At 42.2% G+C, this 20,900-nt stretch overlaps 1 protein-coding gene across 4 annotated transcripts in view; it reads right to left on the bottom strand.

Annotated features, from left to right (window-relative positions):
* Positions 1-4,007: 4,007 nt before the first annotated feature.
* The window catches only part of COL15A1 (collagen type XV alpha 1 chain), an 82,789-nt gene continuing 65,896 nt past the window's right edge, over positions 4,008-20,900 (bottom strand). For 2 of the 4 annotated variants that reach the window (XM_053360892.1, XM_053360894.1), the window contains exons 28-37: positions 18,771-18,817; positions 17,027-17,137; positions 14,733-14,877; positions 14,149-14,213; positions 9,129-9,257; positions 8,889-8,948; positions 8,013-8,072; positions 7,421-7,606; positions 6,803-6,918; positions 4,008-5,966 (exon numbers count right to left, since the gene is read on the bottom strand). In XM_053360892.1, coding sequence (XP_053216867.1) covers positions 5,759-5,966; positions 6,803-6,918; positions 7,421-7,606; positions 8,013-8,072; positions 8,889-8,948; positions 9,129-9,257; positions 14,149-14,213; positions 14,733-14,877; positions 17,027-17,137; positions 18,771-18,817 — 1,127 coding nt within the window. In that variant the 3' untranslated portion in view covers positions 4,008-5,758. Of the gene's footprint in view, positions 5,967-6,802; positions 6,919-7,420; positions 7,607-8,012; positions 8,073-8,374; positions 8,436-8,888; positions 8,949-9,128; positions 9,258-14,148; positions 14,214-14,732; positions 14,878-17,026; positions 17,138-18,770; positions 18,818-20,900 lie in introns of all 4 variants that reach the window. The other 2 variants (XM_053360895.1, XM_053360893.1) reach the window with 2 other exon arrangements.

Here is a 20,900-nt window from a genome sequence, read left to right as displayed (position 1 = left end):
ATGGTATTTTAGTTTTGTTTCTAGGTTGATAGCATAGTTAATTTTTTGAAGGTTGAGGTTCCTGCCCCAAGTGTCCTTCTGTCCCCATAGACAGAGCCATTCCTGCCCACGAGGCAGACGGAGGCAGCTGCCTCAGGCGGCAGAGCCCAAGCGGCGTCTCCGCTGGTGACATGTGCCCTGGAACTTCCACGTACTAGATTATCATCAGTGATTCAGCCTGTCTGAATCAGCTAAATTTTATAATGAATTCAAGTCTGTGCATCCATAGAGCATTTTAGGGTGTTCAAAGAGCTACACATACATTATCTCAGTGATCCCCCCAAGTTACTCTGCCAGGTAGATTAAGTCTATTATACTTCAGACAGAAGAGTGGACAGCAGTAGCTTGCTTAATACATCTCAGTGAATAAAGGGAGATTTGAACCAGAGCCTTCCCAGTTAATTGCTTACACTTTCATACCCTACACGAAACCATCTCTTGATGAACTCAGAAACGGCCTTATTTTTCTCTGTATAAGACAATGTTCTTTTGAGATCACCCCCAGAAAGCTTAACAACCCCAAAATACTTGTTTCTTAAATTGGGGTTCAAAAAATAGGGGTTGTTTTTATAATGGGGGCGTCTTATACACAGAAAAAATACAGTAATTTCCTACATGGAGTTTCTTCAGGGTACACAGGAAATGCAGAGCATTCCATTCTTACTAGGTTCTCACTAGCTGCCCTATTGTCATACAGTCTGAGCTGAAACACATTTACCAAGATGTAAATTCTTTTGAGTTAAATGAGAGCTACAATTCTAACCATAGCTGCATATACACATTTTATTCTAAAATCAATGGAGATGGAATATTTGTTTATTCTATGCAGTGCATACACAGTCTAGATCTATTGCATGTTTTTTTGCCCCTGGAAAGACTGGTTTCATTGAGAAGCTGGTTTTTCCCCCAAAATAAAAGATGATTGCAGATTGATTCTGCATTACCCTGCAGTGTGTCCATATGGAAACAGATGTAAGTAGCCCCAGGAATAGGAGGTGTATCCATACCTGCCCTATGAAGTGTCACCACTACCTTATTCAAGGGATGTTGGTGGGGCTGTGGTCTAAACCACTGAGCCTCTTGGGCTTGCTGATCAGAAGGCCGGCAGTTCAAATCCCCACGACGGAGTGAGCTCCCGTTGCTATGTCCCAGCTTCCTGCTAACCTAGCAGTTCGAAAGCACACCAGCGCGAGTAGATAAATAAGTACCACTGCGGCTGAAAGGTAAATGGTGTTTCCATGTACCCTGGCACTCATCACAGTGCCCCGTTGTGCCAGAAGCAGTTTAGTCATGCTGGCCACATGACCTGGAAAGCTGTCTGTGGACAAACGGCAGCTCCCTCGGCCTGAAAGCGAGATGAGCGCCGCAACCCCAGTCACCTTTGACTGGACTTGACTGTCCAAGGGTCCTTTACCTTTTACCTATTCAAAGGTAACCTAACCAAGGGTCTCAAGTATCCTTGCATCTATCCTTGCAGACAGCAGAGTCTAATCTGGATTAAAAGCAGCATGTTGAAGGGGAGCATGAATGACTCCAGATTGAAAAAAAACTGCATCAGTGTTCTACAAATGGTGTGTACATAGCCCATATCTGCTCAGAAATAAGTCCTAATGAAATCCTAAATGGGGTTATGATTGCAGCATTAAGATTATGCTTCTGAATTCTTCCCCCACCCATGACCTTTTCTGCACTGCAACCCTCTGATCTGTGCTTTTAATAACTGTCTGGCCCTGACAGGCAGAGATTTCGGAAGTTCAGACTTTCCCGTCACAGTGCTGGAGATGTGTCTGACCAACTTGTCTGCTGTGTAGTTCTTAAGAATAGGAGTTCCAGTTCCATATGAGCCTTGAACTCAAATGAACTCCTGCTGGGGAGGATGAGATTGGACAATATACTTCCCTGACTCTACTTGTTGGTCATGGTGTGTCATATAAACAAGTTACTATAGGAAATAGTAGCAGTATGCTTTTAGTCTGTAAAATTTTCAACGCCATTTTTGTCTCTTCTTTGAAAATGTTTCTCAGTTTCATTTGAGTCAACACCCAAATTAATCCAGGAATCTGTTTTCAATGTCGGATGTCAGTCCCGGCACATAACATGAAGGAGAGGATTGTTTTTCCCCCATGAAGTAACCATACCATTCCCGGCAACTGTGGGATTGAGAAGGCCTGCCAAGGAGATTCCACTGCTGCTTGTTTCACTGGAAATGTTTAAAATATGTCTGTTTCCATATTAGAGAGCAATTCAGATGCTTGGATGAGTCCCTGTTATTGCATCTTGCAGATGTTGACAGGGTGGTTGGGGAGTGTATTCTACCATCTATTTGTCCATGTGTTGCCCATTTTGGCTACTAGTATCTAACCAAGAAGGAGTACCGGTAACAAGCTGGGTTTGGGAAGTGGTGAAGGCCACTGTCGTCTCCGCTGGCAGACTCTCCTTCCTTGAAGGTTTTTAAGCAGAGGTTGGATGGCCCTCTGTCATGTATCCTTTAACTTAGATTCCTGCATTGTACGGGGCTGGACTGAAATCTCCCGAGCCCATCAGAGATCCTTGACCAGCGCAATCAAGGCAGTTTCAGTCCTGATTGGAAGGGATAATATTTTATTCTCTTATTCATTATACTGTTTTAAATGTGCATTTTATATTTGACTTTCTTTAGTAATGTCTTCTGAAATGTTAAATATAATATTTTAGTTTCCTGTTAATTATGTTGCTTTGAATGTATACTTTATATTTTGATGTGTTGCAAACTGCTTTGATATTTTTTCTTTAAAATATAACTGGTAAATAAATTACTGTTGTTGTTGTTGAAACACTCCAAAACTTATTTGACATAGTTTTTAAGTTTATAGCTCTGGAGATAAGATAGTGAACTGCACCACCCCATAACATAGCTACCAGGGGGCTGAAAAGCATTCCCCCAATGCTACTTTCTGGACACTGTCCCAAAGGTAGGATCAGAACTACTGTATTACAGTGCTCCCAATTTCCAGAGCTGGTAGGGGAGAATAACATGGTAAATGGTACAAAAAAGCTGAAGAGAAATCAAGATGCAAAAGAAAGCTCACATTCCCTCCGCCCCTCTCTCTGTAAAGGTTATCCATTAGGGCAGCCAAGGCTGGCTTAGTCCCATGGCCAGGCCTGAACCCAGACTGTTATGAATCAAAATTGTATGTGTGTATTGGGGGGTATTGTTTCTGTTTGTTTTTATGGTATGCATTTTACATTGTAAACCACCCTGTAATCTTCAGATGAAGGGTGATATAGAAAATATAATAATAATAATAATAATAATAATAATAATAATAATAATAATAATAAATAATAAACAACAATGTTTGCTGCTGCCCCCTCTTCACCACCTGCCCCTCAAAGGGGGTATTTGCGACTGGTCAATAGTTGTAGTCTAAGAGGTCTAGAGCAGGTTTCTTTAGGAGCAGCTGTACCACTGCTTCTACACATTAACTGCCCCCATACATTATTGTTTTATGCATCAACATGTACATATTAATATGCTCTACAAGTTTTGTTAGGACATGTAGTAACTCTGTTATTCAGGGGGTTGGACTAAATGACCCCTGGGGTCCTTTCCAAGTCAACAATTCTATGCTTCTGTGCTCAAACCCATATGAGGCACTGGCCCTGCTTCCTGGACTTCTTCCATATCAACAAACCATAGCTGGCAGCAGCTCCTCAACTCATAGACTCTTGATGCAGACAGTCTACATCACTGAGTGGTGGAGCCAGTTAGCAGTGTGACCAACACTAGGAGATACACACTACATTCAATTCACATTTGAAGAGGTCTAAAATCTTTTCTCATTATATACAAGACTGTGAAATTATCTGGTATTAAACACGATTGTGGAATAATTTGGTATTATTTTTGTCCGCTTTTCTTTCTCAAATATTCCTTAACCAATATGATGAAGATATTTATACAGGGAAACACAAGTACTCAGCCCAGACAGTGGGAAATATGCTTTTATATTAATTAAAATGGAAAAATAGAACTGGATTTCACATTTTTACATCATATAAAAACAACATTGGTTACAATGATAAGGACTCTGGAAGAAAACAGCTTTTGACTTACAGCTAGCTATTAAATAACTGATTTGATGGCAAACGAGTCATAGAGATCACTAAAGAGTAGAGCTACTAGCTTATGTTTCAAAACAGTAATTATTGCCTGCCGTTATAGTGTTACATTATGACAATTTTAAGTGCATAGCTTCTTCTACAATATACTGTGAGACCATATAGGACCAACATGTTTACAGCATGATTGGAATACTGTTTTTGGTGAGGGTCATCCTGTAGTTCATTAACAATTCCTAAAAGCTACAATTTAGTTCCAACGGAAAACTGAACAAATGAAGGGGAAGAGGTGAGGAGAGGAAAAGCAGCAAGTCTGCATTTCACTTAACATGGAATAATGATCCAATATCTATCTGTAAGAAAACATGACACCTGCCTGTCGTTGGTTTTGGCAATTCCTGTAGCAATAAGAAGGCAACTTTCTCCAAACTGAAATGAGAGATGTAAACACATTATGCTGCCTTTCAATCAAATTAGCTACGGACAGTTTTGCCAGTACTATACACAGTAACGGTTGGGATCCCACGTGATTCCACAGACACTTCATGTTTTTCTGTTTTCTCTTTCCAAACTCTAGTTCTTTGTATTCCATTGGATGCCTCTCCTGAAGTTCTTCCAGGCTTTGGGAGAGGCGCTTTGAATGGTGCAGGGTTCCAAACAGAAGCTTTCTACGTGCCCTTTGGGGAATCAGCTATTTAGCACTATTATAATGACCTTTCAGCACAGTTCAGGGGTTTTTTCAAGACCACAGTAGCACCAAAATATGCATCAAATTACATTTCCATAGGGGTGAAATTCATATTCCTTGTGCTGCCCTCATGCAACGATGGGGAGGGAGAGATGGCTTAATCCAAGGTCAGTTACATTCAAACTTGTTTCCTACCCAAAGGAAGATGTTAGGCAAACTGCTTTGTAGGGTTCCAGTCTTCCAAACCATGGCCTTCTGTGTGCCAAGTTTCTTAGAACTATGCAGTTTGTTCCATAAAAGAGGGGTGTGAACACGTGCTTCTCAAACAGCTGTTTCCTAAGATGTGTAGCAACCTACTTTTGAAACTGAGAGGGATGTTTGAGAATCAGTTTTCAGCCTAGTATTGTGGTCGGCAGCCTAGGGCAGATGGAACGTGAAGCTAATGAGACAGTGATGTTCAATGGCTTTTTACCCAGCAGAAAGGTTCATGGAACCTTACATCTGCAATAGTAATTCTGCCCCTTCCGTACTAGAGACAATTGTTCTAGCCCCACTGGAACAACATACAATGGTCCCTCTTGTTTGCATACTATACCTGGTATCTCCAACCAAACTTTTCAGCAACTGCCCCAAGGAGGCTTATAATAGGGACCAGTCCCATATTGCCCAGGCACTTCTGTGTGGTTGTTCAGCCCAGCTGATCTACACAGTTTCTGCATGGGTTGAAATGTTTCAGAAGAATGAATTTCACCATCTTGGAATATGATTCTGCACTGAGGTATGCTTTCTTTGGTTATGTTTTTCTTTTTTTAAAAAAAAGTATGCAATTACAGTACAATATTTACATAATTTAAAAATTATATGTCAGTGGCAACATTTCTTTAATAAACTTTAAATTTATATTGGGAGTGGGAAGGGGACTTGTTTCCTTCATATGTCTGAGACATAACTGTTTTCAATGCAAAGAGTGATGAACCTGTTGCTACAGCTATATGCCTTTTGATCCAATAACTTCCCAGACTTCAAGGGTGAGGCTTGCCCCATGACGGCCAGATCCGCTGTCCTCCAGGCTTCACAGTAGTTGCTAATGAGTCGTATTCCATTTGAACTTGAACCATGCCAGACAACTTTCTGAGGCCTGAAGTTAGAGGAATGGTTTAGTAATATTCCTTGGAAAAACAATTCCATGTGTATGGCTAGTTCCAAGTTTGACATAAATTCACTTAATTTTATTCAGTAAAGTGCAGGGGACTTTAAAATAGTTCACTTTCTGTAGGGATGATTGCGGAGTGGGGAGTGGGGTCTGGAGGGAGCACACTTTCCTACCCGCAGGCAGCCTCAGCCTGCCTACATGCGTGACCTTGGGGTGCGGAGCACACACACCCCTCACAGACAATGCCACGGCTGCTTGAACATCGTTGCCTCTGTCTAACCTTTTGCAGTCTCAGTAGTCTGCAGTGTCCTGTCTGTAACCTTTGTCTCTGAGACTTTTTGTCTCCTTTGTCATACACTGTGCAAGGGAGAAATGACGCGGTGGAAACAGGTGCCAAAATAACTTTGTACCACCCCACGATCTCGGGACCAGAGTAAAGGTCACAGCCCAAAATGTATCTGCCTGGTTTGCATATTTGTCTCAATAAAAGGAGGCTCCACAGGGCTGGCCGGCAGCTTGCATACAGCTCACCTGTGCGCAGCTCACCTGCATTATCAACTCCTGCCTCATGTCCATCACTTCAACTTTCCCTTCTGTTTTAACTGTTCAATTTAGGCCTAGTTTTTGCACCTTGCTCAGATGCATAGTTTTGGCCCTGAAGAAGGAAGTTATTAAATTCTCCCCTGGCTGCTGCTAGAGTCCAGGGGAATTTTAAATATGTCCAGAAGCATACTTGCAGAGTGATCTTGTTAAAACATTGGGCTAATATTTCACATAACCCATGGTAACACCAGAAACTGTGTAAATGAATGTGAACTTACCAAGCTGGATCTGTCATGACATCCCTACCATCAAAGGAGTATATTGGAATCCGGAGGTCAAACTGCCCCCCATTGCCAGAGAATATTGACTCCCAGTTACTGAACAATGTTTCTCCCTACAGGAAAGAAAGGAAGCCAGCTTTTAGAAGTGAAATTGCCCCTGCCCTGACCAAGTTGTTTTCCCCTCAGTTGTTTCACATCCGTCTTGCCTGCCTCTGTTTTTTCACTCTTTGAAATTCTACCACCATGCAGGGTACAGTGAGACCAAAGACTTGCCAGATCACCACCTGAAAAACACTCCTGTTTCCTTAACAGCCCACAGCTATGGAGGAAAAACCAAGTATTCAGTTCCCTTGGTGTGTGGTGACAGTGGCTCAGCTGTGAAAATGCTCTGTACAAGCAGATATTCTTCCTTCATTAATGAATGAATGGGCACAACCAAAGGTGGAGGAAAGTGGTGCTAAATGGGCATAGTTAAAGGAAACGTGGGCTACAAGTCTAGGATCAGCAGGATGGTTTTTTCTGCTTACACCAGATCTATCAGTGTATTTCCAGTGCATGGCACATTCTCATAGGGACGAGTTTTATAAAGCAAAGCAGACAAAATAAAAATCTTACCTTAAGATTAACTATGGGCACATGATACCGGTCAGCTTTCCTGACCACCGTCAAGAGATCTTGCAGATGGGAAGATAAGAAAGCTCTGTATGTTGAGAGCAAACCAGCAGCCCGAGCTTGTTGAAAGCACTGGTAGTCAGCTCGCATGTCACCAGAAAACGGGGTGTTCAAGGCCACCAGATGAAGCTGTGGAATAAAGGATGGAGGAGCTTGGGGTCGTAGTGGTAACTAAGCCTCTAGCAGTGATTATGGCTGTGCTGCATTAATGTCACAGCAGGGCACGTCAGGTGGATTGTACTGACCATTTCCCTGTATGTTTTTATATTCTTTGCCAACCTCTTTGAGGCTTTACTTATAGTTAAAAGGTATACAAATTAAAATTAAAATCATGCGGAAGTGAACTTTTAAGAGGAATTGACTTTCCTGCAGCCAAGCCAGAAAGCCACAGGCCAACTAGAGACTGCACCCATGCGCCACAGCAACGTTTCCTAGGATGTACCAATGGGAAGAGAAATGGGGCAAACACACCCTTTTATCTACAAACAGAGCAGCTAAACCACCCATAACAGCACAAAACAAGCCTCCTACTTACACTTGGCCTTCGGCCGTCAGTATTTGAAGCTGGGATTGGTGCTGGAAGGGGTTGAAATCCCTATTAGTTTAACACACAACAAAATAAAGCATTAAAACGAGAGAAAACAAGGGTAGAGACAGACGTAAGGTTTTAAGAGCACTCAGTGTGAGTTAATGAGCCATAACCTGAGCTTGGCTTCGCAGCTCTTATGACAGACATATATTTTAGTTAAGTAAATCCCAACTCTCAGGCTTGTTCTTCCTCTTGTGTAATGGGAAGGTGTCTTGTTGATTTTATTTATTTATTATTTAAAGAAACCACTAACGTTTAAAAATGAAACACAAAACTGTTGGTAGATATGCCAGCCAAAATATGCTCACCATAACTGGGTTTTTCATATTCAAACTGAAATGTTCTAGAACCTGTAAACTGCTCTGTGACCTTTGGATGAAATATAAATTTAATAAATAGGAATAATAAACCTGAAGAACTAATTTCCCTCCAGAAAAATATTTGTTTATGGAGCAGCGGAGCTGCTATCAGACTGCTCTATATGCTCTTAGAATGTTACACCTGTCTTCACTCCTAATGATACTTCTATCCAGCAGTTGTCAACAACCATCAAAACTAGTGTAACTGCAAATTATGGACAAATACAAAGATATATGGACACATGATTTGCCCAACAACTACCATCATTAATTCTTCACAGGGGATAGAAGGTAAGTGAAATGTTTCATAAACTCCTCATTCAGCTGACTATCATATTACATATTACCACGAACAAGGAGAGACTGGAGCTCTTAGAGGTCCCATACTCATGTCCCATTACATGTGGTTTCTGTCAGCATCTGATACAGCACTTCTCAACCAGAAAGGTGTTTTAATACTTACTGGACTTGAAATTGCTGGAGGTGGGGGGCTGTCAGCCGGAATAGGAATCAGTTCACCAAGCTGGAGTAAAACATAAAATGAAATCGAAAGAAGGACAGAAGCAGTGATGAACTTTAAATGAAAGAAATATTTTTCCCACTGAAGGGTAATCTCAGTTCTGAAACATTCCTTTCAAAAAACAAAGCAGGTGACAAATCTTGGAACAGAAGATGAGTTGCCTATCCCCAAACCAACTGTTACCTGCAATTTTTTCCATCCTCCTTGAGTACGAATAAACACCTCACTGGTTTCACTAAGATAGATCAATGTGCCTTCGGACACCAAGTGGACCTTTTGTAGCATAGTGTCTACATTTCTAAACCTTGTGACCTGTCAAGATAAAAACATTAATTGCTCAAATAAAAACAATTAGCCTATGATAATGTACTTTTTATCTGGACAAGAAATGACCAAGAGTTCATGAAAGCATTTTTTTAAAAAAAAGAAAGAAAGCAGAACCTAAGGGTTATGAATAATTAGTCACAGAGGCTATTTGTAACAGCAGAAGCAGTAGCTCAGTGAAGAAGTGCTTGCTCTTGGTGTATAAGGTTGCAGGGTCAACCATACCTCCAGTTTCTGTAAATGGTGTCAGGGACCAGCACTGTGGAAATCCCTGGAGAGTCACTGCAAGTCAGAAGAAGCAGCACTGCCTCACTATAAAGCCGTACTGTCCTGTCCTATCTATCTATCTATCTATCTATGGGAAACAATAATCTTTCTCGGTCTCCTAGACCCAGCCTGCTGCTGTTGAATGACATGAGCTGTGCATGTGTTTGTGTGTGCTTACGTACACACCATGCTACTGGAAGACAAAGGGAAGGAAGAATAGGGGCAATAGCGCCTCCTTTGCATGCGTAAGCTACTAGGTTCAAGCTCTAGTTAAAAGGAAATATGTATGCCTGCTTGAGAACTGCTGGCAATATTGGGAGAATCAACGGTTTGCCCCAGGAATATGGCAGCATCATATATTCATATACAATGATATGTCTCCTTTGTCCTCTTCCTAACTTTTGAAACAAGGTTAGAGGATATATTAAACCACAAGGCTGTGGATGTGTTACAGCTACACTAAAATCAAAGGTGACCCGTAAAGATTGCAAGTGATGGGACTGAACTGACAACAAGAATAATGCTGTCCTTCAGCTTAGTTTAGTTTTTATTTTATCTGTAATGCTGGAAGTTCCCAACCTTTCCAGATGAAGAGATGAATGTTTGGCAAGAAGACTAAAGAGTAGCTACCCTGGATTTTAAAGATCAAAATACTTTAACTTTACTGTTGTAAGGTTAACCAACAGAAATATGTTTCTTTTTACTGTTTAGTTCATGACACATAAAGGTAAAGGTAAAGGGACCTCTGACCATTAGGTCCAGTTGTGGCCGACTCTGGGGTTGCGGCACTCATCTTGCTTTACTGGCCGAGTGAACTGGCGTACAGCTTCTGGGTCATGTGGCCAGCAGGACTAAGCCGCTTCTGGCAAACCAGAGCAGCGCACGGAAATGCCGTTTAGCTTCCCGCCGGAGCAGTACCTATTTATCTACTTGCACTTTGACGTGCTTTTGAACTGCTAGGAGGGCAGGAGCAGGGACCGAGCAACGGGAGCTCACCCCATCACGGGGATTCGAACCGCCGACCTTCTGATCAGCAAGTCCTAGGCTCTGTGGTTTAACCCACAGCGCCCCTCGCATCCCTCAAATCTTTGCATCATCACCGACTGTTCTTTCGGAGAGAGGGCTCTGAATGAATCAATAAGTTCCCTTTCATCAAGGGCAGTCTGCAGGTTTCCATCCTCATGTATGGCAGTTTGAGAGGGTATTGAGATTGGTCGAGAATGGCACGCCGCAGAATCATCGCAGTGGGGCCTGACAGTATTTTGAAGTAAGGCAGAGTCTCTTGTCCTAATATCCTCACCGCCAGGGCACCTGTTTAGAAGGGGTTTGATCTTGCTATCTGCAAAAACCCTCGTTGCTACGATATCGGCCATGGACAAAAGCGTTTTCCACCTAACAATAATAGATGGTATCTTTTCAGAGTGGAACGCAAGTACCTCGCATCCCTCATGACACATACATACCCAATAATGTAAATATGTCTCACAAGAGGAAACAACATATATAACTGTAGGAAAATGGCATAACTCTGTGCATGAACAGCCTTAGGCTTGAGGCTATTTTAAAGAAAAGTTCTAAATCCAGTTCATAAAATCACACAAGCAGCAAAATAGGAGGTTAATTAAAATATAAGATATTTAATAGTTCATGAAAAAAACCATGATCTGTTTATTATGAAGTCTAAGAATTAATATTTACACAATTCATGCAGATTTCTTTTGAACGAACAACTAGCATATTTTATTGTATCTGCGTATATTTCTCAGAAACTGAAATCTGTGATCATCACGAAGGAAATGCAACATTAATTATCACAAGATACTGCAGTTTAATAGAACAGAAAAATTATTATTTACCAAATGAGTCAGGGAATATTTGCTCTTACAAGCACATATCTAAAAGATGTTTTTTAAAGGGCTAATGGTACTTCAAAACTGCCTACATTATGCATCTATTCTCATTGGAGAGTGGTATGAATGTCTGAGCCTTTTATACCTGAAGGAGAACAATTATGCTCATTTATGTTATAGAGCTCAGCCTCCCCTGAAAATACCAACCCAGTTTAGAGCAATTCAGATCGACAGTTTCCTTAGGACATCTGAAGGCAGCCCTGTTTAGGGAAATTTTTAATGTTTAATGCTGTATTGTTTTTAACACTTGATTGGAAGCCGCCCAGAGTGGCTGGGGAAACTCAGCCAGATGGGTGGGGTATAAATAAATTATTATTATTATTATTATTATTATTATTATTATTATTATTATTATGAAACCCCAGACTCAATATTAATTGATTAATATAATAATTTTCTATCTATCTTTTCATAATTCTCTGAAGGTGGACAAAAACTTCTGCAAAATCACAGAAACAGTTTACTGAGCAAGCATCCGAATTATATGTGCAGCAGCAGATAAACTCAAGAACCAGCACATCAATCAAGGTGTTCAAGGTCATTAACGGAGGCAAATAATATCTGACTGTGGAGGAATTTCAAAGATGTGGATCACCACCAAAAACACCTGGTTTCTGGTACCTCCTAATCTAACAGATCACAATGGTGGACCAAAGAGCAGGACCTTTGAAGATCATCTTGAAACCTGACAGGTTTTTATGCTGTTGAATAAAATATTAAATCATCTACTTTGTCATTTCTTGAAAAATAGGATGTTTCACTCCTTGTAGATATTTGAATCATATGCTTCTTTAAAGAACAAAAAAGTCACCCAAATTATATGTTCCTTTGATTCTTCTTAGATGGAAAATTACGTTTTTCCAGATCAGATGTTTAGCAGTCCCGATGTGATTGAGGAAGCATACAGGGCAGCCTGTGAACTTGCAACATGGAAGGACTGGTTGTATGAACTGGCAGAACCTCAGTACACACAACTGCCACAATCTGCATGATTGCAGCATGTATTTCTTGAACCATTACATTAGCAGAGATTGCAATTGAAATGTATAAGCCGCTCTTCACTGGCAGTGCTTCATACAACAAGGTTGCTGTATAATCACTGTTGGCGTAATATGAACAATGAGTCGTGTCTTGAGGAGCATATCCCTCATGCCTGTAAGTGTGTCAGGTGCACTGGGCTAGCATAGCAACAGCAGCAGGGTCGAGTGTAGGACTTGCTGAATCATTCACTCTCCCATTGGTTCAGGAAATGTGCCTATATGTAGAGATGGGTCTCTCCCCGCCCCACCTTTGGTGATCACTCATAGCAGAGGAAGAGTGTCTTCCATGAATATGGTCTTAACAGTCTGTCCGTAAGTGACTGTGGAGGTCAATTCTGGATCCACACATCCTTCCACAGCGGGGACATAGGTTTCCGGGTGGGAGTTGATCAGGGTGAGGGTTTGCCAAATGTGCCTTCCTCTTAGCTCGTTTCTCCTTTTTGCCTCGAGTTTGTGCTTCTTCAAAGTCCACGACACCTTTGGTAAAGGCTGTTCTCCAACTGAAGTGCTCGCAGGCCAGTGTTTCCCATTTATCAATGCCCATACTACATTTTAGGGGATGCGGGTGGCGCTGTGGGTAAAACCTCAGCGCCTAGGACTTGCCGATCACATGGTCGGCGGTTCGAATCCCTGCGGCGGGGTGCGCTCCCGTCGTTCGGTCCCAGCACCTGCCAACCTAGCAGTTCGAAAGCACCCCCGGGTGCAAGTAGATAAATAGGGACCGCTTACCAGCGGGAAGGTAAACGGCGTTCCGTGTGCTGCGCTGGCTCGCCAGATGCAGCTTGTCACGCTGGCCACGTGACCCGGAAGTGTCTCCAGACAGCGCTGGCTCCCGGCCTATAGAGTGAGATGAGCGCACAACCCTAGAGTCTGGCAAGACTGGCCCGTACGGACAGGGGTACCTTTACCTTTACCTTATACTACATTTTTAAAGATTTGCCTTGAGAACATCTTTAAACCTCTTTTGTTTAAAGAGAGATGGGTATAATACTCTCTAGGGCATTGCTTTCATTATGGTTCTGTCCTGTCCTGTTTGCTGTCAGGGCCTGACTCTGAATCTGTGAGAGTCAGGGGTAGAGACTGGGTTTTGCACTGCAGCATTAGCTAGCACGGGGATCGTGTTAGTGAATCTCTCTGTAATATGTATCTTTACTTCAAAGACCTTTATAGAGCAGGTAGTAGCATAGCTGTCAACGCTTCCCTTTTTTAAAGAGAAATTCCCTTATTCCGAATAGGATTCCTCGCAAGAAAAGGGAAAAGTTGACAGCTATGGGTAGTAGTGGTTAGCAGTCTTGTGTTGGGAGACAATAAACACTTTGTTACTTTGAACCGTGCAGGGGAGGAGTTTTCCCCTTAATTGGGGACTCTGAATGAAGATGTTCTGCTGTGAGCAGGAAATCTCTGAAGACTCCTCTGCTGATACATCACCTGGGTTGAGGTGTGGTGAACTACAGATTGACTTCCACAAATCACCAACAATCACTGCTGAGTTGCAAGCCTACTATCAACCCTGTGTGTCCTTGCAGATTATCATGTTGGGACCACCAAGCAACTGAAGTGGCTCATACCCACGGTTAGTCTAACTTGTTTTTGTCTGAATTAATATTTCTATTGCACTGAAAGTTTTAGGAAGCTCTTAAAGAGACAGATACATGCTCTTACCAAGTTCCTGGTCCCAGGTAATCCAGGTTCTCCAGGAGGTCCAGGTGGGCCTGGAACAGCTGCTACTTAAATAAAAGAAAACCATGCTATATTTTATTATCTCCTTTAAAGACACTGACTATATTACTGCCTGTCTGGAAGAAGCCAGCAGCAGCAGTACCTACAAGTCAACACCGCCTACAAGTTAACAGTTATTGGTTTACAACATACAAGCCCTTTGAGTTGCCTTGAATATTTTCATCAGGAGATTTTAGCTCTAGGCCTGGTGCAGGTTGCTTTGGATTAAGCTATAAAACAGGTGGTGGTTAGTGACTGGTGTTTTGGCATCAACAGTCTCTGGGAAAGAGCAGATATGAACTGACAAATGGAGCCAGACTAGACGTTTGGTGAAACACCTTGGGTTTTAGAACTTGGAACTAGCTGTATCATTCTTGGATCCAGGCCCTTTTCCCCCTCCACAATTCAGCCATCAAGTGCAGAGGTAAAATATGCATAAGCAAATTTGGGAGGCAAATATTTATGCCAATTCATGTTCATGTCCACACAGGTGCACCAGGCAGAAAGGAGACATCCATGTGACCTACCTGAGCCATATATTGATGGAGGCCCTGGTGGGCCAGGAGGTCCTGGTGGGCCAGGAGGTCCAACTGGTCCAAATCCTGGAGGGCCAGGTAGTCCAGGTACCCCAGGGGGGCCTCTAGGCCCAACCACTGTGTCTCCTTTTGGTCCCTAGTAAAGAAAACACTTCAGTAAACCAATCTCCTCAAGGGATTATTACAGTAAATGCTGCAGCTGCAACAGCCTGAGGAATAGCGCTGACACCTGCAGTAGGCACCTATGTCCATAAAAGTCGGAACATTTTGGGGGCTTTTATGTGTCAAACCTCATTCTATAGCATTACAGAAGTACGTTCCATCACATCCATCTGGAGTCTGGAGTCGTGCAGCCCATGCAGTTTCACAGTTTTAATGACAACTACACCAGAGTGGCGCTGTGGTCTAAACCACTGAGCCTCTTGGGCTTGCCAATGAGAAGGTCAGTGGTTCGAATCCCCATGATGGGATGAGCTCCCATTGTTCGGTCCCAGCTCCTGCCAACCTAGCAGTTTGAAAGCACATCAAAGTGCAAGTAGATAAATAGGTACCGCTCTGGCGGGAAGGTAAACGGCGTTTCCGTGCGCTGGTCTGGTTTCGCCAGAAGCGGCTTAGTCATGCTGGCCACATGACCCGGAAAAACTGTCTGCGGACAAACATCGGCTCCCTCGGCCAGTAAAGTGAGATGAGCGCCGCCACTTCAGAGTCGTTTGCAGCTGGACTTAACTGTCAGGGGTCCATTACCTTTACCTTTTACGCCAGAGTTGCAAAAATGAGATTTTATGGAGGGTGGCATCTTATTCATTATCACTGAAGAGGATGCCTATTTGCATGTGTTGATTTGTATGGGTAGATGCAGATTTAGAAATAATTACCTTATTTTTCGCACCATAGGATGCACCTTGTTTTAGAGGGGGGAGAACAAGGGGAAAAAATTCTTCCGCTCTCTGCCCAGCGCCCCTTCAGCGAAGTGGCAGGAGGCAGCTGCGCAGAGAGGGGGAGAATTTTCCCCCTCTTGTTTTCCCGCTCTAAAACAAGGTGCCGTTTAAGGTGCGTTCAGGTGGCTACCTTGGAAGCCTGGAGAGCGAAAGGGGTCGGTGCACACCGACCCCTCTCACTCTCCAGGCTTCAGGTTCCTTTCGACCTGCTCTTTGGGGCTGGCGGGGGGAAGCCCACCACCAGCCCCAAAGAGCAGGTCAGGGAGCAGCGGAAAGGCGCAGCGGAGAGGCTGCTGCCATAGTCACGCGTCACCTCTCCAGCTGGGAGAGGGTCGCGGGGGGCTGCTTTAGGCAGGAGCTGGGAGTGAGCAACGGGAGCTCACCCCGTCGCGGGGATTCGAACCACCAACCTTCTGATCGGCAAGCCCTAGGCTCTGTGGTTTAACCCATAGCGCCACCCGCGCCCCTCCATTAGAAATAATTGTTATAATTTAAAGACATATTAATGTGATACCTCTCACCATAGTGTGGAAGACTGTGAGCAAGCTCAGGGCCTGCCCATACTTCCACTTGTCCCAAGCCTAGGAAGCACAGATCCAAGGGGTTTGTCCCCTGGCCCTGCTCTTTTCCCAGGGAAAACCCACTCTTTAGTTCTAAGTCAGAGCAAACAGTAATCTGGGGAAAACTTGACCCAAATTGCCATTTGCTCCGATTGAGTGCTAAAGAGCTGTAAGCAGCAGGACAAGATGATTAGCCCACTGCTGTCCAGGAGCTAAATGTCAATGGCAAATTTAAATTCCCTTCAGAGGACATCTTCCTGTAGCAGACAGTCCTCTGTGAAGTAGGACACATGACCATCCTTCTCATAAGTAGGGCAGATACAGAGCTTATGTTTTGTTAAACTAGGTAAACTCTACACTGAGAGGCAGTGGAATTATGTGCTACTTGCTCTCAGTACAATTTACATTTGCTGTAATGCCTAAATGATGTGCACAAACATAAGATTCTTGTGCACATCTTTCTGGTAAAGTTCCTTATCACTGAGAATTTAAAGTTGCTGGGGGGCAGGGGGTGATGAGCATCAGGCATGCAAGATTCCACATACATAGGGTGGTTTCCAACTGGGTTTTACTCAGAATAGGCCCATTGAAATGAATTTACCTAAGTTAGTCATGTCTATTAATCTCAATGGGACTACTCTGAGTTGAATAATAGCCACACAAGGAATGTGGGCTGTAAGGCAAATACATGCAATTCCGGGATGGCTCAGATAGTCCCAATTTTTTTTAAAAAAAGACATTAATAAATAAATGACGGGACCCTTTATTATACAGAAGGAAGGCGTACCACTGGTCCTGGTCTTCCTGGGAGTCCTGGAGGTCCTGACATAAAAAAGCCTCCATTTGGTTCTCCTTTTTCTCCTTTAAGGCCAACTTCTCCATTGACTCCTTTCTCACCCTACAAAGAGAAGGCATACAAAGTAACGTCACAGCAATACTATGTGAGTTAACATTTGTACAAACCTAAGAGATTCCTTTATTGACTTGATACAAAGCTTGAGTGTGCTTTGCAGTATATTTTTGTATGGGCTGATATAGAGGAAGGAAGCAATGGTCAGTTGTACTGTAGATCTAGAACTCTGAAAGCTTGCTCATGTACCAAAACATTATGGTCACATCCCCACCATATATTTAAAGCATATTTCCTTCTTCCTTTAGATTACACCTGTTCAACCATGTATGTGTAAATAAGGAAAAAGGAAGGAAGGAAGGAAGGAAGGAAGGAAGGAAGGAAGGAAGGAAGGAAAGAAAGAAAGAAAGAAAGAAAGAAAGAGACATTTTATTGGGATATCATTATATAAACTATGTATAGGGAGAGACACTGTGTACTTTAAAGATCTTAAATTGTGGTCATGGGTTGTTGTTTTTGTTTGTTATTGCAGTAGGTATTTTTGTGTTTTTATATTGTAAACCTTCCTGTGATCTTTGGAGGAAGGGTGGTATAGAAATTTAATAAATAATAATAAACTGTAATTTAGAGCAGAGGCTTAGTTCCATCAGAGAAAATTTATGTATTACTATATCTTACTGAATAGTAATATGTAATAATACATACTATGTATTTATTGTGAAATACAAATATTTCCTGCTGGTGATATAAAACAGTATTATGGACAGCAAGTACTACTTGCACTTTGGCGTGCTTTCAAACTGCTAGGTTGGCAGGAGCAGGGACCAAGCAACCGGAGTTCACCCCGTCGCGGGGATTCGAACTGCCGACCTTCTGATCAGCAAGCCCTAGGCTCTGTGGTTTAGACCACAGCACCACCCGTGTCCCATAAGTGTGGATAGGTATACACATTTTCATTCTTTGAATGACAGAGGTCTGGGCCTTTGGAATCCATTTGAAGATTTAGATTATGATCCAGGCTCAAGACGACGCTTATAGGAGCATCTTATTTAATCCTCACAATGACCCTGTTTAGGTAGGTTAGCCCAAGAGTCGATACTGTACCACAACCTACAAGTGAGTGGGGATTTGAATGTAGATATTGCCTACTCAAATCCACTGCTCTACACCACATCTGAAAAGGAAAGCAAAAATGTGGTATCTATGCCTGCTAAATCATCTGAGCAGCAGTGGGCTAACGGTGTGTTTGGGGAAGAAGACTACAAATGAAGAAAAGTTAGAGAAGCAATCTCTGTACCTTGGCAGAGACGACTCACAGCAAACACCATCAATGTCAAGGTGCATATAATGTTATCGGTACCAAGGTAGGCCGCCATGGAGCTCCACACATCTATAGCATTTGAATAAGTGCTAGCCAGGCTATACCTTCTCTTCAAATCCTTCCACTCATAGGTCACTATGTTTCTGCCAAGGGGAAGGTGCAGGCTGCCACGGCACTGCATAGTCTGAGAGAAACAGGTACCCTCTTTGGATTGGAAAGGGGAAACTCTATGAAAAGCACGGCCAGTTCTGCACGTAGCAACTATTATGCTGAAAATTCACAAATAACTGCCTCTAAAAATCAGACAATGTGCTGGTACTTTATTAAGGCAGAATTCAGTTGTCAATGGGAAAGAATTACCTTCATGATGTTTAACTGGCTAAAATAAGTTGATGGCAGAGGAGGACCTGGAAAGTAAAGGAAATAATTTTATGGATTTTCTGTTTCTGTTAAGTCCACACAGATCTATGAAGCAGAGTGAGGCGGCAGCCTCAGGTGGTGGAGTCCAAGGGGCAGCCCCCACTTCCAGACAAGCGGTTGTGGCTGTAGCTTCCAGGTTCTGGGAAGATCTCACGAGAGTCCTGCGAGATCTTGCCACAAGCCACTGCTGCCCACTCCCCTGCCACTGCCCGAGAAGCAAGGAGAAGTAGCCGTGTGAAAGTGCATCCCACTCTTCCCAACCATTTGTAGCAGATCCAACTGCTCTGGCTACCAATTGCGGCGGATCCCACCTATGTATACTCTAAATATAACCACCACGTGTTATCGTATGCTTTTTGTGTGAAGGTAAACTCAGGCAGAAGTTGAACAAATATATGTTAAAAAATTTGGAAATGATGGAAGTTGGAAATGACTTTTACAACGGAATAAGGGCAATTTATTCAGAACAAAGAGCTAAATTGACTGTAAACAATATACTGACAGAAGAAGTTAAGATACGAAAAGGTACCAGACAGGGATGTCCTCTATCACCACTGTTATTTATAACGGTCCTGGAGGTCCTTTTGTGTTCAATTAGGAATAATGAAATAATAAAGGGAGTGACAGTCGGTCAAAACAAATATAAAGTTAAAGCCTTTGCCGATGATCTAGTAATAACGATTGAAGACCCAAAAAATAGTTTAAACGAGGTATTAAATGAGATTGACCAATTTGGCAGACTGGCTGGATTTATGTTAAATAAGAGAAAAACCAAAATAATGGCTAAGAATATGGATCAGAGACTGATAGAAGAAATGCAAAGAGACTCAGGGATTGAAGTAGCCAAAAAGGTAAAATACTTGGGAATTTGGTTGACCCCCAAAAATATTGATTTATATCAGAACAACTATATACCGGTGTGGAACGGAATTAAGAAAGAGTTAGAAACGTGGAGCAGATTGAAACTTTCTTTTTGGGGCAGAATATCAACGATCAAAATGTGTGTGCTACCAAAGATGTTATTTTTGTTTCAAATGATCCCTATAATCAGGGGAACAAGCGTGTTCAAAGAGTGGCAAAGAATGATTTCAAGATATATCTGGCAGGGCAAAAAGCCAAGAATACAATTTAAGCTATTAACAGATGCTAAGGAAAGAGGCGGTTTTGCCCTGCCAGACCTGAAACTATATTATGAAGCGTCTTGTCTCTGTTGGCTGAGGGAGTGGATAAAATTAAAAAATAACAAATTATTAGATCTAGAAGGTTTTGATAATAGATTTGGTTGGCACGCCTATTTATGGTTGGAGAAGAAGAAAAGCCATAAAGGTTTTGATAATCATATCTTTAGGAGCTCCATAATGGAAATATGGGAGAGGTATAGAAATATATTAGAACCCAAAGTTCCGCACTGGTTGTCACCACTAGAGGTAATGAGTGTAAAGAAAATCAATATGAGAAAGAACTGGATAACTTATGGAGAGTTAGTAACTAAAGAAGGGGGGAAATGGAAAATGAAGCCATACGAACAAGTTAAAGAGCATGTTTACGATTGGTTACACTACCTGCAAGTAAACGAAAGGTTCAAAAAGGACCTTAAAGAGAGGGGATATACAGAGAAAGAATCGAAATTTCAAACAGAAATAATTGATAATGATGTTAAGATAATGTCAAAAATGTATAAAATACTTTTGGAATGGCAAACAAAGGATGAGGAGATAAAGTCGGTTATGATACATTGGGCCAGAGATTTTGGTTATAACATACAATTGGATGACTGGGTAAAGGTATGGAATGAAAATATGAAATTTACTGCATCTACGACGTTAAAGGAGAATGTTATGAAAATGGTATATAGATGGTACATTACACCTGTAAAGTTAGCTAAAATGTATAAGACATGTAATAAGTGTTGGAAATGTAAAGAAAAAGAAGGGTCATTTTTTCATATGTGGTGGGAATGTAAGAAGGTAAAGGGTTTCTGGGAAATGATTTACAATGAATTGAAAAAGATGTTTAAATACACATTTGTTAAAAAACCAGAAGCCTTTTTGCTAGGAATAACAGGAAGAG

The sequence above is a fragment of the Podarcis raffonei genome, chromosome 13 (assembly GCF_027172205.1).
Source record: "Podarcis raffonei isolate rPodRaf1 chromosome 13, rPodRaf1.pri, whole genome shotgun sequence".
Lineage (NCBI taxonomy): Eukaryota > Metazoa > Chordata > Lepidosauria > Squamata > Lacertidae > Podarcis > Podarcis raffonei.
Note: the sequence above shows the minus strand (reverse complement) of the source record. Positions and strands in the feature narration are given on the sequence as shown.